The sequence below is a fragment of the Oncorhynchus mykiss genome, chromosome 11, assembly GCF_013265735.2.
Source record: "Oncorhynchus mykiss isolate Arlee chromosome 11, USDA_OmykA_1.1, whole genome shotgun sequence".
Lineage (NCBI taxonomy): Eukaryota > Metazoa > Chordata > Actinopteri > Salmoniformes > Salmonidae > Oncorhynchus > Oncorhynchus mykiss.
Window position 1 is genome coordinate 6,544,834 of NC_048575.1, and position 25,011 is coordinate 6,569,844.

Below are 25,011 nucleotides of genomic sequence, written 5' to 3' on the forward strand. Positions count from 1 at the left end.
AACTCATAAAGTTAGTTCATTATCCCTGCTTATAATCAGTGGGTGAACGTCCTGTCAATACTATGCAGGGAACCTGGGCTCAATTCCATTTCAATTCAGTCAATTTTGGCACGTTAATAAGGATATCTGGCAGTTTACAGCATTTATAAAACATAGTTAGGGGAAATACCTTCAACAAGAAGCTCTCCAGTTCGAGCTGTGTTTTCCTGACATTGCTGGATGAGAAGTCAGACCACTTCACCTGAAAGACAGGATCAAATGTTACACTGTTATCCAAGGGATGTATATTAACGTTACCAGATAATGAAGGGAACATTGGGTAAGGACAAAGACACATTGGGTAAGGACAAAGACACATTGGGTAAGGACAAAGACACATTGGGTAAGGACAAAGACGCATTGGGTAAGGACAAAGACGCATTGGGTAAGGTCAAAGACGCATTGGGTACGGACAAAGACACATTGGGTAAGGACAAAGACGCATTGGGTAAGGACAAAGACGCATTGGGTAAGGACAAAGACGCATTGGGTAAGGACAAAGACGCATTGGGTAAGGACAAAGACGCATTGGGTAAGGACAAAGACGCATTGGGTAAGGACAAAGACACATTGGGTAAGGACCAAGACGCATTGGGTAAGGACAAAGACACATTGGGTAAGGACAAAGACGCATTGGGTAAGGACACAGACACATTGGGTAAGGACAAAGACGCATTGGGTAAGGACAAAGACGCATTGGGTAAGGACAAAGACGCATTGGGTAAGGACAAAGACGCATTGGGTAAGGACAAAGACACATTGGGTAAGGACAAAGACGCATTGGGTAAGGACAAAGACGCATTGGGTAAGGACAAAGACGCATTGGGTAAGGACAAAGACACATTGGGTAAGGACAAAGACACATTGGGTAAGGACAAAGACACATTGGGTAAGGACAAAGACACATTGGGTAAGGACAAAGACACATTGGGTAAGGACACAGTAAGAAGGGGAAACAAAAATCCCACCATGGGAATGTTTTTCTTCAAACAAACAACATTTACAAATCTACCATCTTGGCTTTGCTGCTTATACACCATCGTTGTTAATAGAGATTATCAAGATTATCCCTAGAAGACAATAATAAAGAATTATATCAGCCAAGCGCTACAACAAGACGCTACAAAAGCTCTTTAGTCTGCCCTGCTGTGAAAACTGTTTGGTTTAATCAGATCTTTAGAAAAATATTGTTTGTGTTTAGTCCTGCAGTTGTAAAAGTCTTGTTTGTGTTTTTATACTGCCCCGCGGTTTTCTGCTTTCCCAACCTAATGACTTGGATTTACGATGCTATTCTTAGGAGAGTTTCAGGGACTTTTCTTCAACAGTTCGTTGGCCTACTACAACCGGATCTGACTGGGTCATTAGGTCACATGATCAAACAGTCCAAAACACAGAGGCCCGGCCAGCCATAGAGATATCCTTTCTGACAGCAGGGATTTAGGCTAGAGGAAGCTACAGAAGGGCTAAGGACTCAATTCATATCTAGGCTAACTGTCTGAGGGAAGAGTGACAGACAGACAGACCTATAACAAGACAATCTCCTTGCGCTGCTGCACTAAGCAGGAGGACTAGCTGAGACTAACTGAGTGATCCAGGATAAACAGATGAAGGGGGAATGACTCACAATGGCAGTCACAAAGCGAGCGATGACAGGGAAACACTGATAGGACAGAAGCCTGTCAGTCACAAAGTGTCTGCAGTCTGTCCCACCTCCTGGTACCTGTGGTCAGTGTGATTTATGTGAGCTGCAGAGGAAGGAAGGAGAGAGCCTGACGCTCCTTCATTGTCTCTGCGTGTGAATTGTCAGGGCTCTACAGTACAACCATTTTATTTGCATATATACTCCTAAAAATAGAAAAATAAATATGTGAACTGAAAAAGCACAAGTGGGAGTTGTGATTTATAGCAAGTTTTGTTTCATTGCTGGTAGCTACAGTACACAAATAACCATAGAAAAATGAATGCTTTCTTATTTCTATGCAAAGAACAAGGCAGAGTCCCATGAAAACCTGGGGCGCACTGTGAGGGATGTGCTGAAAGATACCGTTTTAGAAGCGCACAGGCATAGAAGTTGGTCGAATTTACCCAAAAGTCCTCGTCTTTCTTGGCTGTGTACATCTTCTCTTCACACGCTAGGTTGTTGTTCAACGTTAGTTTGAGTTTTCTCAACTGCTACTAGCAAAGGGATGTCAGACAATCTCGTCTCGAGAGACAGACGGACGGACAGACATGCCAATCCCACCGTTACCACGGTAAGGTCACCCAAGTGACTCAGATATTTGAGGGTACATTGTACTTTACTGAGCATGGACCACCTCCAAAAAACTTTTACTCATTAACTTTTTGTTATTTCTTATCATAAAAACACACTTCCTCAAATACTTTCATTGTGCTCTTATGTGTCTTTGTGCTCTCCTAAATGTCTTTGTGCACTTCTAAATGTCTCTGTGCACTTCTAAATGTCTCTGTGCACTTCTAAATGTCTTTGTGTGCTCCTAAATGTCTTTGTGTGCTCCTAAATGTCAGGATGGACAGAGAGAGACAGAGAGAGACAGAGACAGAGAGAGACAGAGAGAGAGAGAGAGAGAGACAGAAAGACATACATGTCTTTATGCGCTCCTAAATGTCTTTGTGTGCTCCTAAATGTCTTTGTGTGCTCCTAAATGTCAGGATGGACAGAGAGAGACAGAGAGAGAGAGAGACAGAGAGAGAGAGAGAGAGACAGAGAGAGAGAGAGAGACAGAGAAAGACATAAATGTCTTTATGCGCTCCTAAATGTCTTTGTGCTCTCCTAAATGTCAGGATGGACAGAGAGACAGAGAGAGACATTTACATAAGCCTTGTGTTAGAGGACTGTGTTCTCTGGGAATGGGAGGATGCGATACGGAGTTGTCAAGGGACGAAAGTCAGCTAGACGACTACTAGACGTGGCCTAGGGAATGTGTTCGGTATCAAAAGCTCTGAGGGTACTAAACTCTTTAAAGCATGACGGCTAAACCTATTGACAAGGCCCCTGTTACAGCTATTCCCAAACTGGGGTACGCACATTGCCGTTGGGGGTACACCAAATAAAAATAAAAGTCAAATAATTAACATCCAATCACATTAACCGTTACTCATCCAATCACATTAATCGTTACATCACATTAACCGTTACTCATCCAATCACATTAACCGTTACTCATCCAATCACATTAACCGTTACTCATCCAATCACATTAATCGTTACTCATCCAATCACATTAACCGTTACTCATCCAATCACATTAACCGTTACTCATCCAATCACATTAATCGTTACTCATCCAATCACATTAATCGTTACTCATCCAATCACATTAACCGTTACTCATCCAATCACATTAACCGTTACTCATCCAATCACATTAATCGTTACTCATCCAATCACATTAACCGTTACTCATCCAATCACATTAACCGTTACTCATCCAATCACATTAACCGTTCCTCATCCAATCACATTAACCGTTACTCATCCAATCACATTAACCGTTACTCATCCAATCACATTAACCGTTACTCATCCAATCACATTAACCGTTACTCATCCAATCACATTAACCGATACTCATCCAATCACATTAACCGTTACTCATCCAATCACATTCACCGTTCCTCATCCAATCACATTCACTGTTACTCATCCAATCACATTAACCGTTACTCATCCAATCACATTAACCGTTACTCATCCAATCACATTAACCGTTACTCATCCAATCACATTAATCGTTACTCATCCAATCACATTAACCGTTACTCATCCAATCACATTAACCGTTACTCATCCAATCACATTAACCGTTCCTCATCCAATCACATTAACCGTTCCTCATCCAATCACATTAACCGTTACTCATCCAATCACATTAACCGTTACTCATCCAATCACATTAACCGTTACTCATCCAATCACATTAACCGTTACTCATCCAATCACATTAACCGATACTCATCCAATCACATTAACCGTTACTCATCCAATCACATTCACCGTTCCTCATCCAATCACATTCACCGTTACTCATCCAATCACATTAACCGTTACTCATCCAATCACATTAACCGTTACTCATCCAATCACATTAACCGTTACTCATCCAATCACATTAATCGTTACTCATCCAATCACATTAACCGTTACTCATCCAATCACATTAACCGTTACTCATCCAATCACATTAACCGTTCCTCATCCAATCACATTAACCGTTACTCATCCAATCACATTAACCGTTACTCATCCAATCACATTAACCGTTACTCATCCAATCACATTAATCGTTACTCATCCAATCACATTAACCGTTACTCATCCAATCACATTAATCGTTACTCTCTCACGGGAAACCTTCCCTCTTGCTCAGACATTTAGAAATAGAACAGGACACTTTGAAAAATAAGCCAGGGGAGTTTTTGGAGCAGGAATTAAGACAACTTTTGAATAGTAAGACATGTATAAAAGCAACAGATACCATTAATAAGAAGGGGCTAGAAGAGTCTTATATGGTGAGTTACTGAGTGGCCAGGACAGGCAAGCCCCATACTATTGAGGAGGACTTCATTCTTCCTGCTGCTGTGGATATGGCTGTGACAATGCTGGGGGGAAAAGACCCGAAAAAACTATACAGACAATGCCTTCATCAAACAACACTGTTTGACGATGCATCAGTGACATGGCAGTAGATGTTCCGTAACAATTAATGCTTCACATACAAGCCAGTGAATTCTATGCATTACAGCTGGATGAGTCAACAGACGTGGTGGCCTGGCACAGCTCCTGGTATGTTCGTTACGATTATGGGGGGTCAATTAAGGAAGACATCCTCTTCTCCAAACCACTGGAAACCAGGACGACAGGAAAGGATATTTTTTAAGTAGTGGACAGCTTTGTGACATCAAATGGACTTTGGTGGTCAAGATGTGTTGGTATCTGTACTGATGGCGCAAAAACCATGACAGGGAGACATAGTGGAGTGGTAACGCGCGTACACGCAGTTCCTCCCGACGCCACTTGGGTACACTGCAGCATCCACCGAGAGGCTCTTGCTGCCAAGGGAATGCCTGACAGTTTGAAAGATGTTTGGACACTACAGTGAAAATGGTTAACTTTGTTAAAAGCAAGGCCCCTGAACTCCAGTTTATTTTCTGCACAGTGCAATGATATGGGCAGAGACCATGTAGCGCTTTTACAACATACAGAAGTGCGCTGGTTATCAAGGGGCAAAGTACTGACACGTTTTTTTTTAATTGAGGGACGAGCTTAAAGTTTTATTTACTGACCATAATTTTTACTTGTCTGACCGTTTGCATGATGATGAGTTTCTCACACGACTGGGCAATCTGGATGATGTTTTTTCTCGCCTGAATGATCTGCATCTAGGATTACAAGGACTCTCCGCAACTATATTCAATGTGCGGGACCAAATTAAGGCTATGATTAAGAAGTTGGAGCTCTTTGTCTGCATTAACAAGGACAACACACAGGTCTTTCCAACATCAAATTATTTTTTGTGTGCAAATGAACTCAAGCTTACGGACAATGTCAGATGTGGTATAGCGAAGCACCTGAGTGAGTTGGGTGCACAATTACAGGTACCTTCCAGAAACGGACAACACAAACAACTGGATTCGTTGTCCCTGTCATGCCCTGCCTCCAGTCCACTTATCGATATCTGAACAGGAGAGCCTCATCGAAATTGCAACAAGCGGTTCTGTGAAAATGTTATTTAATCAAAAGCCACTGCTAAATTTCTGGATTGAGCTGCGCTCCGAGTATCCTGCCTTGGCAAATCGCACTGTTAAGACACTGATGCCCATTGCAACCACGTACCTATGTGAGAGTGGATTCTTGGCCCTCACTAGCATGAAAACGAAATACAGGCACAGACTGTGTGTGGAAAATGATTTAAGACTGAGACTCTCTCCAACCCAACATTGCAGAGTTATGTGCATCCTTTCAAGCACACCCTTCTCATTAACCTGTGGTGTGTTATTCACAATGTTTGATGAAAAAATAAGGTTTTATATGTAATATTTAACTAAATGCTTGTGTTCCTAGCTCCAACAGTAATATCTAACTAAATGCTTGTGTTTCTAGCTCCAACAGTAATATCTAACTAAATGCTTGTGTTTCTAGCTCCAACAGTAATATCTAACTAAATGCTTGTGTTCCTAGCTCCAACAGTAATATCTAACTAAATGCTTGTGTTCCTAGCTCCAACAGTAATATCTAACTAAATGCTTGTGTTTCTAGCTCCAACAGTGGAGTAATATCTAACTAAATGCTTGTGTTCCTAGCTCCAACAGTGCAGTAATATCTAACTAAATGCTTGTGTTCCTAGCTCCAACAGTGCAGTAGTATCTAACTAAATGCTTGTGTTTCCAGTTCCAACAGTGCAGTAATATCTAACTAAATGCTTGTGTTTCTAGCTCCAACAGTGCAGTAGTATCTAACTAAATGCTTGTGTTCCTAGCTCCAACAGTGCAGTAGTATCTAACTAAATGCTTGTGTTTCCAGTTCCAACAGTGCAGTAATATCTAACTAAATGCTTGTGTTTCTAGCTCCAACAGTGCAGTAATATCTAACTAAATGCTTGTGTTCCTAGCTCCAACAGTGCAGTAGTATCTAACTAAATGCTTGTGTTCCTAGCTCCAACAGTGCAGTAATATCTAACTAAATGCTTGTGTTTCCAGCTCCAACAGTGGAGTAATATCTAACTAAATGCTTGTGTTTCTAGCTCCAACAGTGCAGTAATATCTAACTAAATGCTTGTGTTCCTAGCTCCAACAGTGCAGTAATATCTAACTAAATGCTTGTGTTTCTAGCTCCAACAGTGCAGTAGTATCTAACTAAATGCTTGTGTTCCTAGCTCCAACAGTGCAGTAGTATCTAACTAAATGCTTGTGTTCCTAGATCCAACAGTGCAGTAGTATCTAACTAAATGCTTGTGTTCCTAGCTCCAACAGTGCAGTAGTATCTAACTAAATGCTTGTGTTCCTAGCTCCAACAGTAATATTTAACTAAATGCTTGTGTTCCTAGCTCCAACAGTAATATTTAACTAGATGCTTGTGTTTCTAGCTCCAACAGTGCAGTAGTATCTAACTAAATGCTTGTGTTCCTAGCTCCAACAGTAATATTTAACTAAATGCTTGTGTTCCTAGCTCCAACAGTAGTATCTAACTAAATGCTTGTGTTCCTAGCTCCAACAGTAGTATCTAACTAAATGCTTGTGTTCCTAGCTCCAACAGTAATATTTAACTAAATGCTTGTGTTCCTAGCTCCAACAGTGGAGTAATATCTAACTAAATGCTTGTGTTTCCAGTTCCAACAGTGCAGTAATATCTAACTAAATGCTTGTGTTCCTAGCTCCAACAGTAATATCTAACTAAATGCTTGTGTTCCTAGCTCCAACAGTGGAGTAGTATCTAACTAAATGCTTGTGTTCCTAGCTCCAACAGTAATATTTAACTAAATGCTTGTGTTCCTAGCTCCAACAGTGGAGTAATATCTAACTAAATGCTTGTGTTCCTAGCTCCAACAGTGCAGTAGTATCTAACTAAATGCTTGTGTTCCTAGCTCCAACAGTGGAGTAATATCTAACTAAATGCTTGTGTTTCTAGCTCCAACAGTAATATCTAACTAAATGCTTGTGTTTCCAGTTCCAACAGTACAGTAGTATCTAACTAAATGCTTGTGTTCCTAGCTCCAACAGTGCAGTAATATCTAACGAAATTCTTGCTCAGGGGGAAAGTCAAATGTGTGGAATAAATTTGAAATGCTTCGGTTTAGGCCAATTTATTGTCAACGTTAACTATTCAATGATAGCTTTTATTATTTATATAAAAAAATAAAATGCTTGATTGCATTTCACGTCATGCATGACTCGTATGCTGTATGATGGCATGACTCGTATGCTGTATGATGGCATGACTCGTATGCTGTATGATGACATGACTCGTATGCTGTATGATGGCATGACTCGTATGCTGTATGATGGCATGACTCGTATGCTGTATGATGACATGACTCGTATGCTGTATGATGGCATGACTCGTATGCTGTATGATGGCATGACTCGTATGCTGTATGATGACATGACTCGTATGCTGTATGATGGCATGACTCGTATGCTGTATGATGGCATGACTCGTATGCTGTATGATGGCATGACTCGTATGCTGTATGATGGCATGACTCGTATGCTGTATGATGGCATGACTCGTATGCTGTATGATGGCATGACTCGTATGCTGTATGATGGCAGGACTCGTATGCTGTATGATGACATGAGCTCATACATTGTTGGTTGATACAGTAGCTTAGATATTGAATCATTCCTGGGACCACCATTAACGTACAAATATACGCACGCATGACTGTAAGTCACTTTGGATAAAAGCGTCTGCTCAATGGCACATTTTACCCAAAACCGCACTGAGAGACCCACGACAGGCCATGCCTGGAAAGGGCAGCAATCACTACACATGGAATAGAACTGCCTCGTTCAAAAACAGAGTGGCCAAACTGAAGCTTTCAGTCCTCTGTATCCTTCTCTTTCAATCCCTGTTGTGTATGTATGTGTGTATGTAAATGTGTGTATATGTGTGTGTGTGTGTGTGTGTGTGGCACTGTGTGGGCCCTGGGATGTGCAGTCTTGCAGAGGCCTGTTGTCCCTCTTTGTCTGTCTGGCTGCTAACGCAGAGTGGATGCCCTGCTCTCTTTGCACAGAGGAATAGACAGTTACATCACTCTGCCTCTCACTCACTCTTAGACAAAGAAGCCTATAGGATGTTAGAGTGAGAGGGACAGAGTGAGAGGGACAGAGTGAGAGGGACAGCGGGAGAGGGACACAGTGAGAGGGCCAGAGTGAGAGGGACAGAGTGAGAGGGACAGAGGGAGAGGGACAGAGGGAGAGGGACAGAGGGAGAGGGACAGAGGGAGAGGGACAGTGGGAGAGGGACAGAGTGAGAGGGGCAGAGTGAGAGGGACAGCGTGAGAGGGGCAGAGTGAGAGGGACAGAGGGAGAGGGACACAGTGAGAGGGACAGAGAGAGAGGGACAGAGGGAGAGGGACAGAGGGAGAGGGACACAGTGAGAGGGACACAGTGAGAGGGACAGAGGGAGAGGGACAGAGTGAGAGGGACAGAGGGAGAGGGACAGCGGGAGAGGGACAGAGTGAGAGGGGCAGAGTGAGAGGGACAGCGTGAGAGGGGCAGAGTGAGAGGGACAGAGGGAGAGGGACACAGTGAGAGGGACAGAGGGAGAGGGACACAGTGAGAGGGACAGAGGGAGAGGGACAGAGGGAGAGGGACAGAGTGAGAGGGACAGAGTGAGAGGGACAGAGTGAAAGTGAGAGGTAGAAAGCGAGGGTGTGTGCGTGTTTGAGTCCGTCCCTGCATGAGTGAGTAAGTGAGTAATTGTGTGTGTGTGTGTGTGTCAGTGTGTGAGTGTTAGTCTTTCTCTCAGTGTGTGTGTACACAGGCTTACAGGGTGCCAGGTCTTGCCAGCCAGCCAGCCATGTGTTTAACTGTCTTTCAACCAGGTTGTATAGTGGGTATTCTGACTGAGTTGACTTAGTTTACCAGCCATGTCCATGGGCCAAGTCCAGAACCAGACCAGCTACACGTCCAGAACCAGACCAGCTCCAAGTCCAGAACCAGACCAGCTCCAAGTCCAGAACAAGGCCAGCTACACGTCCAGAACCAGACCAGCTCCAAGTCCAGAACCAGACCAGCTACACGTCCAGAACCAGACCAGCTCCAAGTCCAGAACCAGATCAGCTACAAGTACAGAACCAGACCAGCTACACGTACAGAACCAGACCAGCTACACGTACAGAACCAGACCAGCTACACATACAGAACCAGACCAGCTACACGTCCAGAACCAGACCAGCGACAAGTCCAGAACCAGACCAGCTATTTCACCCCAAATTACAGGGGTGAGTCTGCCTGTTACAGAGCACAGGCAGAGGATGGGTTCACACAGTCCAGGGGCTGGGTTGGCAGGACAGATCAGAGCTGGCCGGGCCAGGGGTTGGGTGGGCAGCATAGATCAGAGCTGGCCTGGCCAGGGGTTGGGTGGGCAGCATAGATCAGAGCTGGCCTGGCCAGGGGTTGGGTTGGCAGCATAGACCAGAGCTGGCCTGGCCAGGGGTTGGGTTGGCAGGACAGATCAGAGCTGGCCTGGCCAGGGGCTGGGTGGGCAGCATAGATCAGAGCTGGCCTGGCCAGGGGTTGGGTGGGCAGCATAGATCAGAGCTGGCCTGGCCAGGGGTTGGGTTGGCAGGACAGATCAGAGCTGGCCTGGCCAGGGGCTGGGTGGGTTAGAAAATGAGGAGATGACTAAAACCGGCATGACCATCTCTCTCCACTGGGCCTGCACAGACGGTCTGTCTGGGTCACGTCCAAACAGTCTCAAACAGCTTCCTTGCTACCTTTGTCAGCTGAAAGGACTTGGACCATAGATCGTATAAAACACGAGACCGTGGTATAAAAGTATTGTCAACATAACGATGAGACATGCCACAACTGTTTCTACTCCTGGTCCTGACTGTGTGTACTGGAGCGACGGGTTTGATGATGCAAGCAAACTCTCTGCCCCCCCCCCCCGGCCGTCAGCACCAGCAAACTCTCTGGCCCCCCCGGCCGTCAGCACCAGCAAACTCTCTGCCCCCCCCCCCCGGCCGTCAGCACCAGCAGGCATACCTTACTTTGGTCTCGGTTCCGTTAGCTTGCCCCAGATAAAAAGTCTAAATCATCTCAAACTGCAAAATTACACACATTACTTATGACTACAAAACACTTATACGAGGCTAGGGTCGGACTATTCTCCTCGTCTTCCCTCGTTTTAGATAGCTGGCATTTAGACGCCAGACGTCACATTTGATTTCACACTAAAGAAAGCAATCATCTAGATAGACATTATAACTCTCAAAATCTACCCAAGCATTTAATTTCAGCAAACAAAATTAAACTCCTAATTTCCAGGTCACTTTGGCAGGCAGACAAGTCAGCACTGGAGTTAAAAAAGAAGAGACTGTCGAGACAGATTACACAAGGCAGGTTACACGAGGCAGGTTACACGAGGCAGGTTATACGAGACAGGTTATACGAGACAGGTTATACGAGACAGGTTACACGAGACAGGTTATACGAGACAGGTTATACGAGACAGGTTATACGAGACAGGTTATACGAGACAGGTTACACGAGACAGGTTATACGAGACAGGTTACACGAGACAGGTTATACGAGACAGGTTACACGAGACAGGTTACACGAGACAGGTTACACGAGACAGGTTACACGAGACAGGTTACACGAGGCAGGTTACACGAGGCAGGTTACACGAGACAGGTTACACGAGGCAGGTTACACGAGACAGGTTACACGAGGCAGGTTACACGAGGCAGGTTATACGAGGCAGGTTACACGAGGCAGGTTATACGAGACAGGTTATACGAGGCAGGTTACACGAGACAGGTTACACGAGACAGGTTACACGAGACAGGTTACACGAGACAGGTTACACGAGACAGGTTACACGAGGCAGGTTATACGAGGCAGGTTACACGAGACAGGTTACACGAGGCAGGTTACACAAGACAGGTTACACGAGGCAGGTTACACGAGACAGGTTACACGAGACAGGTTACACGAGGCAGGTTACACGAGGCAGGTTACACGAGGCAGGTTATACGAGGCAGGTTACACGAGGCAGGTTACACGAGGCAGGTTATACGAGGCAGGTTACACGAGACAGGTTACACGAGACATGAGATATGAGACAGGTTACACGAGACAGGTTACACGAGGCAGGTTACACGAGGCAGGTTACACGAGGCAGGTTATACGAGGCAGGTTACACGAGGCAGGTTACACGAGGCAGGTTATACGAGGCAGGTTACACGAGGCAGGATATACGAGACAGGTTACACGAGACATGAGATATGAGACAGGTTATACGAGACAGGTTACACGAGACAGGATATACGAGACATGAGATACGAGACAGGTTATACGAGACATGAGATACGAGACAGGTTATACGAGGCAGGTTACACGAGACAGGTTATACGAGACAGGTTACACGAGACAGGTTACACGATGCAGGATATACGAGACAGGTTATACGAGACATGAGATATGAGACAGGTTACACGAGACAGGTTACACGAGACAGGTTACACGAGACAGGTTACACGAGACAGGTTACACGAGACAGGTTACACGAGACAGGTTACATGCGGTTGAGGCATTTATGCACAACAACAATGACACACTACCTTGCTCTGGCCAAAAAAAATGTAATTTTTTAGAAATCTCCAGCACCAACCCATGCATCGTGTGATTTTAACCAATTATGAAGAGGCATTTCCTACGAAATGCCTACTGATGTCACACCCTGACCTTAGAGAGCCTTTTTATGTCTCTATTTGGTTTGGCCAGGGTGTGATTTGGTGTGGGCATGTTTTTGTATTCTATGATTTTGTATTTCTATGTTTTGGCCGGGTATGGTTCTCAAATCAGGGACAGCTGTCTATCGTTGTCTCTGATTGGGAATCATACTTTAGGTAGCCCTTTTTCCCTCCTTCAGTGTGGGAAGTTAACTTTGTTAGTGGCACTATATCCCTGTAAGCTTCACGGTTGTTTTTTTGTTTGTTGTTTTGTTGGCGACATTTTGAAATATAAAGGAAAATGTGCACTCACCACGCTTCACTTTGGTCCACTTCTTTTGACGGCCGTGACAACTGATCGTCTACTAATTGGTTGATAATGTCATTGGACATTATTCAAAGTATTCAGTCCCTTTGACATTTTTCACATTTTGTTATGCTACAGGTTTATTCTAAAATTGTATTTTTTTTACAAATTTTGCAAAAATGTAACACAGAAATACCTTATTTACATAAGTATTCAGACCCTTTGTTATGAGACTCAAAACTGAGTTCAGGTGAATCCTGTTTCCATTGATCATCCTTGAGATGTTTCTACAACTTGACTGGAGTCCAACTTGATTGGACATGATTAGGAAAACCACACATCTCTCTATATATAGTTGAAGTCGGAAGTTTACATACACTTTAGGTTGGAGTCATTAAAACTAGTTTTTCAACCACTCCACAAATTTCTTGTTAACAAACTACAGTTTTGGCAAGTCGGTTAGGACATCTACTTTGTGCATGACACAAGTCATTTTTCCAACAATTGTTTACAGACAGATTAATTCACTGTATCTCAATTCCAATAGTTCAGACGTTTACATACAATAAGTCGACTGTGCCTTTAAACAGCTTGGAAAATTCCAGAAAATTATGTAATGGCTTTAGAAGATTCTGATAGGCTAAAAGATATCATTTGAGTCAATTGGGGGTGTACCTGTGGATGTATTTCAAGGCCTACATTCAAACTCAGTGCCTCTTTGCTTGACATCATGGGAAAATAAAATAAATCAGCCAAGACCTCAGAAGAAAGTTGTACATCTCCACAAGTCTAGTTCATCTTTGGGAGCAATTTCCAAATTCCTGAAGGTACCACGTTCATCTGTACAAACAATAGTACACAAGTATAAACACCATGGGACCGCAGAGCCATCATACCACTCAGGAAGGGGACGCGTTCTGTCTCCTAGAGATGAACGTACTTTGGTGTGAAAAGTGCAAGTCAATCCCAGAACAACAGCAAATGACCTTGTGAAGATGCTGGAGGAAACCGGTACAAAGTATCTATATCCACAGTAAAACGAGTCCTATATCAACATAACCTGAAAGGCTGCTCAGCAAGGAAGAAGCCACTGCTCCAAAACCGCCATAAAAAAAGCCAGACTACGGTTTGCAACAGCACATGGGGACAAATATCGTACTTTTTGGAGAAATGTCCTCTGGTCTGACGAAACAAAAATATAACTGTTTGGCCATAATGGCTTAAGGACAACAAAGTGAAGGTATTGGAGCGGCCATCACAAAGCCCTGACCTCAATCCTATTGAAAATGTGTGGGCAGAACTGAAAAAGCATGTGCGAGCAAGGAGGCCTACAAACCTGACTCAGGTACACCAGCTCTGTCAGGAGGAATGGGCCAAAATTCACCCAACCTATTGTGGGAAGCTTGTGGAAGGCTACCCGAAATGTTTGACCCAAGTTAAACAATTTAAAGGCAATGCTACCAAACACTAATTGAGTGTATCTAAACTTCTGACCCACTGGGAATGTGATGAAAGAAATAAAAGCTGAAATAAATCTTTCTCTACTATTATTCTGACATTTCACATTCTTAAAATAAAGTGGTGATCCTAACTGACCTAAGACAGGGAATTGTTACTAGAATTAAATGTCAGGAGTTGTGAAAAACTGAGTTTAAATGTATTTGGTTAAGGTGTGTGTAAACTTCCGACTTCAACTGTATAAGAGCAAAGTACAGAGAGATCCTTGATGAAAACCTGCTCCAGAGCACTCAGGACCTCAGACAAAGTACTGAGTAAAGGGTCTGAATACTTATGGAAATGTAATTTCATTTTTTTTGTGTTATTTATAAATGAGCAAAAATATTTTTTTTAAAGTTGTTTGCTTTGTCATTATGGGTTATTGTGTGTAGATTGATGAGGGAAAAACAATTGAATCCATTTTAGAACAAGGCTGAAACCTAACAAAATGTGGAAAAAGTTAAGGGGTCTGAAAACATTCCTAAGGCACTGTATCTTCCTCTATTTTTCCCCTCCACAAAACATAGGAACTCTCCATTTTCACATACTGTATGTTGATGTTGGGGTGGTGCTGGAGATGATAAATATGAATCTGACATTTAAAAAAAACATTTCCCTTTAACAACAACATTTCCCTATAACACCATGGGCAGAATCATAATGTGTCTGTGAGTGTGTGCTTCCTGCTCTGTGAGAAACAGCACAGCAGCAGTTTCCTCATCCCTCATTAGAGGCTGAATCACATGAAGGACCAGAGCATGGCAAATGGGGGGGTTCTACGTTGGGCTCAGGCAGGCTAGACGAAGGAAATCCCACAGCGAAGCACCTCTTTCCTGCTGCTCCCCCCCCTCTCTGGCAAACCCTGGCCTGGCACCAGCTGCGGAGGTAATGAAGTCAATACTGGCAACCAACCCTGGCCTGGGCTGGCACCAGCTGCGGAGGTCATGAAGTCAATACTGGCAACCAACCCTGGCTTGGCCTGCGCTGGCACCAGCTGCTGAGGTAATGAAGTCAATACTGGCAACCAACCCTGGCTTGGCCTGCGCTGGCACCAGCTGCTGAGGTAATGAAGTCAATACTGGCAACCAACCCTGGCCTGGCCTGCGCTGGCACCAGCTGCTGAGGTAATGAAGTCAATACTGGCAACCAACCCTGGCCTGGCCTGCGCTGGCACCAGCTGCTGAGGTAATGAAGTCAATACTGGCAACCAACCCTGGCCTGCACTGGCACCAGCTGCTGAGGTAATGAAGTCAATACTGGCAACCAACCCTGGCCTGGCCTGCGCTGGCACCAGCTACTGAGGTAATGAAGTCAATACTGGCAACCAACCCTGGCCTGGCCTGCGCTGGCACCAGCTGCTGAGGTAATGAAGTCAATACTGGCAACCAACCCTGGCCTGGCCTGCGCTGGCACCAGCTGCTGAGGTAATGAAGTCAATACCGGCAACAAAGACCTGGCGTTCAACGTCCACAAGAGCGGAAATTGACCTTTTTTTTGTTGCTGCTGAAATACGATGCCCATAGCAAACCCACGATGTTGCACAACATTTTAATAACATTTCATACATCAATCCTTGTTTTTATTCAAAGTATTTTCCGTGTCAATGCCGTGGGTTTCCTCTACGAGATGACGTACTACCACTTTTCAGTCTACGTTTCTTTCCGGGGGTTTTATTTGAATGTTACTTCCTACCAGCATGTTGATTCATCAGAAACAAAGTTCTTCTTCTTCGTGAGTCGCGACTGAGCTGAGCCAATCAGCTTTCTTTACTGTAGCCGTCTGTGCAAATCAAAATAGGGGGTGCAAAGTTACGCGCCTTCTTCTTCTTCTTCTTCTTCTACTTCTTCTTCTACTTCTTCTTCTTCTACTTCTTTACCGGCAAATGATCATAAATCCATTGGATAATTTGTCAAGTTTCACTTATGTTTTAGCTAGCTAGTCTGTATTTATAAATATATATTACCATTTTATAAATGGTAAATTGCTTGTGATATGAATACATTTTGAAACCTAGCTCCCCCCCCCCGTCGCTCCAAGATGAATGGTTTCGACCACGCTCCACTGTTTTGATTGATTGGTGCAGCTAGAAACCACAAGGGTCTATCCTACAATGAAAAAAAAGCATCCGCAAAAGGAAAATCCACAAATGTATCTATTTTCTAGTTCTGATGTTAAAAGGGTTAATGTTCTCTTATTTAGAAAAATAGTCCTGATCCTATAGGCCTAAACGATATCCCAAACAACTAGCAATACACTGTGAACAAAAATATAAATGCAACATAAATAAAAATGTTAGGCCCTATAAATAAATTAGGCCCTAAATCTACGGATTTCACATGACTGGGAATACAGATATGCATCTGTTGGTCACAGATACCTTAAACAAAAGGTAGAGCTGAGTTTGGATCAGAAAATCAGTCAGTATCTGGTATGATCAACATTCGCCTCATGCATAGAGTTGATCAGGCTGTTGATTGTGACATGTGGAATGTTGTCCCCACTCCTCTTCAATGGCTGTGAGAAGTTGTTGGATATTGGAGGGAACTGGAACACTGTTGTACACGACGATCCAGAGCATCCCAAACATGCTCAATGGGAGACATGTCTGGGGAGTATGCAGGCCATGGAAGAACTGGGACATTTTCAGCTTCCGGGAATTGTGTACAGATCCTTGCGACATGGGGCCATGTATTATCATGCTGAAACATGAGGTGATGGCGGAGGATGAATGGCACAATAATGGGCCTCAGGATCTTGTCATGGTTTCTCTATGCATTCAAATTGTCATCGATAAAATGCAATTGTGTTTGTTGTCCGTAGCTTATGCCTGCCCATACCATAACCCCACCATGGGGCATTCTGTTCACAACGCTGACATCAGCAAACCGCTCGCCCACACAACGCCTTACACGAGGTCTGCCATCTGCCCGGCACAGTTGAAACTGTGATTCATCTGTGAAGAGCACATTTCTCCAGCGTGCCAGTGGCCATCGAGCGTGGGCATTTGCCCACTGAAGTCGGTTACGATGCCAAACTCCAGTCAGGTCGAGACCCTGGTGAGGACGACGAGCACGCAGATGAGCTTCCCTGAGACGGTTTCTGACAGTTTATGCAGAAATTCTTCGGTTGTGCAAACACACAATTTCATCAGCTCTCCGGGTGGCTGGTCTCAGACGATACCGCAGGTGAAGAAGCCGGATGTGGAGGTCCTGGTCTGGTGTGGTTACACGTGGTCTGTGGTTGTGAGGCCGGTTGGACGTACTGCCAAATTCTCTAAAACAACGTTGGAGGCGGCTTATCGTAGAAAAAAATGTGGCTTAAATTCTCTGGCAACAGCTCTGGTGGACATTCCTGCAGTCAGCATGCCAATTGCACGCTCCCTCAAGATATTGAGATATCTGTGGCATTGTGTAAATGTTAGAGTGGCCTTTTATTGTCCCCAGCACAAGGTGCGCCTGTGTAAAGATCCTGCTGTTTAATCAGCTTCTTGATATGCCACACTTGTCAGGTGGATGATCCTCACTAACAAGGGATGTAAACACATGTGTGAACAACATTTGAGAGAAATACATGTTTTTGTGCGTATGAACAATTTCTCAGATGTTTTATTTCTGCTCTTGAAACATGGGACCAACACTTTACATGATGCGCTTATATTCTTTGTTCAGTGTATTTTCTGTCTTTTCAATACCCCAAAACATTTTTCTAATCTAGGAGGTATTCAAATCATTTCGCTGTGTATTTTTGGATATGGAAACAAGGCATTAGAATGTACCAGAAGCCATCACAATAGATAGAGATGGTTGGCAACTTTTTCCTATTTTGACTGGCCATTGTGCTTGTGAAAAACATTGCCTCTTCCCTAAACAGGAGTGAAGATTGGACTATAAAAATGTGGTTTCCTGTATTATATCACATTCTTATTTTATATTTTTTCTTATTGTTGTTGTCGAGAAGGAACATGTATATAGAGTAGCCAGCCAAATAGTAAGTAGCCCGCCAGGTGCCCCCCCCCACCTGGGTTTCCCCCCAGGACTCAAAATGTATCGCTAAATGAGCTCTATTCACCATCTCCATCAACTGTTTTCATACATGATCTGCAGATAATAGCCAAAAAGCCTAGGCCTACCAGTAGCACATGCAAATGATGTCACCGATGCGATTCGATAGGCTACACAGACTGACGAGAAGAGAGTCACTCACTTCAGCGTCACTGTCTGGCAAGCCCCGACTTCCTAGGAAAATAAACCTAGGAAGTAATTCACTGGAAACATCACTGGGGCCAAGCTTCCTGACATCCAGAGGAAGGCCCAAAAATTGTCAAAGACCCCAGCCACAGACTGTTCTCTCTACTACCGCATGGCAAGCGGTACCGGAGTGCCAAGTCCAGGACCAAAAGGCTCCTTAACAACTTCTATCCCCGAGCGATAAGTCTGCTGAGCAATTAATCAAATGGCCACCCGGACTATTAATATTGACAGCCCCCCCCTCCACTGCTGCTACTCACTGTTTATTATTTGTGCATAGTCACTCTACAAATTACCTCGACTAACCTGTACCCCCGAACATTGACTCGGTACCGGTATCCCCTGTATATATTGTTATGTAATTTTCTTGTGTTTATTTAGTAAATATTTTCTTAAACTCTATTTCTTGAACTGCGTTGTCGGTTCAGGGTTTGTAAAGAAAGCATTTCACGGGTACTGCCTACATTTGTTGTAGTCGGCGCATGTGACAAATACAATTTGATTTGACTGCCAGGCACCTATCCTGTCCTTAGTGTGCTAGTAGATACATATCGTTCTTTCTAGCGGGAGAGGGCTCGATGGGACTAGCAAATTGAAACCTTTAAATGACAAGTAGTCTCGTTAAAGATGCACTACTAAATTGCTCCGCCATTTCCTTGTTGCTAAGATTCTAATTAGTTCTCTTAATTTTCAGTTTATGTTACAAAACAAACATGTAAAGTGTAGAGAATCATTGTACCATCTAAACTGCTGTGAAATATATCTTTTATAAACAAAAAATATTGTATTTTCAGCTGTTTGAAGTTGGTGTATAAAACCGAAAGTAAGAGAACTTTAGAAAGGGAAGCATAGAAATAGCACACATAGAACAAGGTCTACAGCTTCTCCGACTTGTTTTCGATGCGAATGACGGATCTATTACACACATTTCTATGTGAATTTTGTCAGGTCGCCCGTAAATTTACATATTGCAGCTTTACTACGAAGTGTAAAATGTAGCCTGTAGTTGAAAATGAATAGCCGACGGCAGGCGCTAATGGAAAACACAGAGAAAGCATTTCGTTGGACGGGTGTATACCATGTGTATCCCGTACATATGACAAATTAAGATTTGGAACTTGAGGAACCCACCACACACACACACACACACACACACACACAAACAACAAATGTGTCCTCTACAGGTGTTAGGCTGTACGGTTTACACAGTGTTAGCTCCAGTGTCACGATCGTCGTCGTGAGGAGACCAAAGCGCAGCGCGATGTGAATACATATTTTTTTTTAAATGAAAGACGAAAAACACAAAGTACACTAAACAAACAAACAGAATAACAAGACGACCTGTGACCGCTATCAAAACTGAGTGCAAACATGCAACATCACATAGACAATAACCCACGAAATACCCAAAGAATATGGCTGCCTAAATATGGTTCCCAATCAGAGACAACGATAAACAGCTGCCTCTAATTGAGAACCAATCTAGGGAACCATAGACATACATAAACACCTAGACTTGTTAACAATCCCATAAACATACAAAACCCCTAGACAGTACAAAAACACGTCACACCCTGACCTAACCAAAAGTTTTAAAGAAAACAAAGAATACTCCGGTCAGGACGTGACATTCAGACAGGTCTTAGGATTACAGTGTTTGACTGTTGTGGCCGTGCTAGCGTTAACTAAGCCAGCCTGTAAAGAGACTAAAAAGGGAAACCAGTGGAGGTGTGAGAGCTTAAAGTGGAACTCACAGCGTTTTAGCAACATAAAATCTTATTAAAATCTGTTCATATACACCCTCAGGAAGAATATGACACTTTATTTAATTTTTTCATTTTCGGACAAGCGAGCACTTAGATATGGGGCGGCAGTGGTTAGAGCGTTGGACCAGTAACCGAAAGGTTGCTAGATCGAATCCCCGAGCTGACAAGGTAAACATGTTGTTCTGCCCCTGAACAAGGCAGTTAACCCACTGTTCCCCGGTAGGCTGTTATTGAAAATAAGAATTTGTTCTTAACACTAGATATGCTTATTTTCACATGATTATAAATTCCTAGAATGTTTGGGAATCACATATACTTGAGCATTTGTGAAAATTCTATAGCAATATAGAGAGGGAAAGCGGCCGTGCGTTTAGACAATTAATAGACAACGCAGCAACTAAACCCTAATAAAAACATATTGTAAGGACCGATGCTGGAGATGAGAAGCAGGTACGGGGAGTTGAACATTTAATGAGGAACAGACAGGTTACCGGACAGGAACAGAGTCAGCACACAGGGAAACAAGGAAATACGACAATCAATGCAGAAGCAGGGAACAGAGCGGGGAACCAGACAGATATGGGGAAGGTAATGACAGAGGTGAGTCCAGGTGAGTCCAATAATCGCTGATGCACATGACGGGGTCAGGGGGGAGGAGCGGGAGCAGGCGTGACAACATCTGTCTTGTCCAGGAACGGAGCCAATGCAGACCGGTGAGCCATAGCAAATCAGAGCTACAGTAGGCCTATATGCAAATAAGTCATTCGCCACACGGGCCTGCCATCATTCACTTTGAACTGGACTGTGTGTTTACAGGCAGTAGGGCCTGTCATCATTCACTATGAACTGGACTGTGTGTTTACAGGCAGTATGGCCTGTCATCATTCACTTTGAACTGGACTGTGTGTTTACAGGCAGTAGGGCCTGCCATCATTCTCTTTGAACTGGACTGTGTGTTTACAGGAAGTAGGGCCTGTCATCATTCACTTTGAACTGGACTGTGTGTTTACAGTCAGTAGGACCTGCCATCATTCACTATGAACTGGACTGTGTGTTTATAGGCAGTAGGGCCTGCCATCATTCACTTTGAACTGGACTGTGTGTTTACAGGCAGTTGGGCCTGCCATCATTCACTATGAACTGGACTGTGTGTTTATAGGCAGTAGGGCCTGTCATCATTCACTTTGAACTGGACTGTGTGTTTACAGGCAGTAGGGCCTGCCATCATTCACTATGAACTGGACTGTGTGTTTATAGGCAGTAGGGCCTGCCATCATTCACTTTGAACTGGACTGTGTGTTTACAGGCAGTAGGGCCTGCCATCATTCACTTTGAACTGGACTGTGTGTTTACAGGCAGTAGGACCTGCCATCATTCACGTTGAACTGGACTGTGTGTTTATAGGCAGTAGGGCCTGTCATCATTCACTTTGAACTGGACTGTGTGTTTACAGGCAGTAGGGCCTGCCATCATTCACTTTGAACTGGACTGTGTGTTTACAGGCAGTAGGACCTGCCATCATTCACGTTGAACTGGACTGTGTGTTTATAGGCAGTAGGGCCTGTCATCATTCACGTTGAACTGGACTGTGTGTTTATAGGCAGTAGGGCCTGCCATCATTCACTTTGAACTGGACTGTGTGTTTACAGGCAGTAGGGCCTGCCATCATTCACTTTGAACTGGACTGTGTGTTTACAGGCAGTAGGGCCTGCCATCATTCACTTTGAACTGGACTGTGTGTTTACAGGCAGTAGGACCTGTCATCATTCACTTTGAACTGGACTGTGTGTTTACAGGCAGTAGGGCCTGTCATCATTCACTTTGAACTGGACTGTGTGTTTACAGGAAGTAGGGCCTGTCATCATTCACTTTGAACTGGACTGTGTGTTTATAGGCAGTAGGGCCTGCCATCATTCACTTTGAACTGGACTGTGTGTTTACAGGAAGTAGGGCCTGTCATCATTCACTTTGAACTGGACTGTGTGTTTACAGGCAGTAGGGCCTGTCATCATTCACTTTGAACTGGACTGTGTGTTTACAGGCAGTAGGGCCTGTCATCATTCACTTTGAACTGGACTGTGTGTTTACAGGCAGTAGGACCTGCCATCATTCACTTTGAACTGGATTGTGTTTTTACAGGAAGTAGCAACAGCGTGACTTCAGATCATTAGAACACATTCACCAAAAGCCACAAAATACACCTGAATGTATTTCTGTAAATATGTAAATACCACGGGAGTCCTCTTACATTTGGGAACTTCACAGTCACAGATAAAATCTAATGAGGGAACAGTAGATAAACCCTCTCAAACTTTTTCAGCTAGTTGTCCGTCAAAATTGCACAGATAAATGATGGGGAATAGTAGTAGCCTGCTCGTACATCTGCATAGGATTTTTAATGAATTTATTTGCAAATTATGGTGGAAAATAGGTCGTTCAAGTTCACTGTATCTGCCCCACTGTATCTACATAGGAGGCTGTATATAACATTTTAACATAAGAAAATGTATATACCAAAGTATTGAGATAAACTTTTGTTATTGACCAAATACTTATTTTCCACCATAATTTGCAAATAAATTCATTAAAAAATCCGACAATGTGATTTTCTGGATTTTTTTTTCTCATTTTGTCTGTCATAGTTGAAGTTTACCTATGATGAAAATTACAGGCCTCTCTCATCTTTTTAAGTGGGAGAACTTGCACAATTGGTGGCTGACTAAATACTTTTTTGCCCCACTGTATACAGAATGTTGGTGCCTGCGTAGAGGTGGATCAGGGAATCACCCGCAGCAAGAGCGACATCGTTGATATATACAGAGAAAAGAGTCGGCCCGAGAATTGAACCCACCCCCATAGAGACTGCCAGAGGTCCATACAACAGGCCCTCCGATTTGACACACTGAACTCTATCTGAGAAGTAGTTGGTGAACCAGGCGAGGCAGTCATTTGAGAAACCAAGGCTGTTGAGTCTGCCGATAAGAATGTGGTGATTGACAGAGTCGAAAGCCTTGGCCAGGTCGATGAAGATGGCTGCACAGTACTGTCTTTTATCGATGGCGGTTATGATACTGCACTGTCAGAAATAGAAGCACAAGCATTTCGCTACGCTCGCATTAACATCTGCTTACCATGTTTAACATTTTATTTGATTTTATTTCAACTGTTGACTCATTTATAATCACTTGTGTGTCCACGAGCTGGCTCAATTATACACCATTTCATTTAATGTCAAGAGAAGCGAAAGTGTGTGAAGACTGAAAACATACCTCAAAATTGTATTCCCTGTCTGTCCTGCTCTGTGACATCCCCTTCAGTACAATCTTCTCTATATGTACAGCTGTAAGGAGTAGAGGGAAGAGGATTAACACATACATTCCTATTAGAGGTCGACCGATTAGGATTTTTTCAACGCCGATACCGATTATTGGAGGACGATTTTTTTACATTTATTTGTAATAATGACAATTACAACAATACTGAATGAACACTTATTTTAACTTAATATAATACATCAATAAAATCAAGTAAATAATGGAACATGGTCAATTTGGTTTAAATAATGCAAAAACAAAGTGTTGGAGAAGAAAGTAAAAGTGCAATATGTGCCATGTAAGAAAGCTAACGTTTCAGTTCCTTTTAACATGAGTCTTCAATATTCCCAGGTAAGAAGTTTTAGGTTGTAGTTATTTTAGGAATTATAGGACTATTTCCCTCTATACCATTTGTATTTCATGAACCTTTGACTATTGGATGTTCTTTAGGCACTTTAGTATTGCCAGTGTAACAGTATAGCTTCCGTCCCTCTCCTCGCTCCTCCCTTGGCTCGAACCAGCAACACAACGACAACAGCCACCATCGAAGCAGGTTACACCAGCCTCATCTCGGGAGTTGATAGGCTTGAAGTCATAAACAGCGCAATGCTTGACGCACAACGAAGAGCTGCTGGCAAAACGCACAAAAGTGCTGTTTGAATGAATGTTTGTGTATGCTCAGTCAGATTGTATGCAACGCAGGACACACTAGATAATATCTAGTAATATCATCAACCATGTGTAGTTAACTAGTGATTATGATTGATTGTTTTCTATAAGATAAGTTTAATGCTAGCTAGCAACTTACCTTGGCTTACTGCATTCGCGTAACAGGCAGTCTCCTTGTGGAGTGCAACTAGAGAGAGGCAGGTCGTTATTATGTTGGACTAGTTAACTGTAAGGTTGCAAGATTGGATCCCCCGAGCTGACAAGGTGAAAATCTGTCATTCTGCCCCTAAACAAAGCAGTTAACCCACCGTTCCTAGGCTGTCTTAGAAAATAAGAATTTGTTCTTAACTGACTTGCCTAGTTAAATAAAGGTATAATTATTATTTTGTTTATTTAAATCGGAGGCCAAAAATACAGATTTCTGATTGTTATGAAAACTTGAAATCGGCCCTAATTAACTGGCCATTCCGATTAATTGGTCGACCTCTAATTCCTATCTAATTCCTATTAGGGGGTTTAACGGTTCACCAAACCGTTCGGTACGTATTGCGGGTTTGGGGTCACTGTTCGGTTTCGGTGAGGTGGGGAAAAATAAAAATGTTATAAAATACAAAGTAATGTTGTTCCTGATTCCATATACACTACATGACCAAAAGTATGTGGATACCTGCTCGTCAAACATCTCATTCCAAAATCATGGCCATTAATATGGAGTTGGTCCTCCCCTTTGCTGCTATAACAGCCTCCACT

At 43.4% G+C, this 25,011-nt stretch overlaps 1 protein-coding gene across 2 annotated transcripts in view; it reads right to left on the reverse strand.

Moving 5' to 3' along the window:
• LOC110536539 (zinc finger CCHC domain-containing protein 2) overlaps positions 1–25,011 on the reverse strand; it is a 76,759-nt gene that overhangs the window by 34,774 nt on the left and 16,974 nt on the right. For both annotated transcript variants that reach the window (XM_036934746.1, XM_036934745.1), the window contains exons 3-4: positions 23,548–23,618; positions 170–241 (exon numbers count right to left, since the gene is read on the reverse strand). In XM_036934746.1, coding sequence (XP_036790641.1) covers positions 170–241; positions 23,548–23,618 — 143 coding nt within the window. The remainder of the gene's footprint in view (positions 1–169; positions 242–23,547; positions 23,619–25,011) is intronic.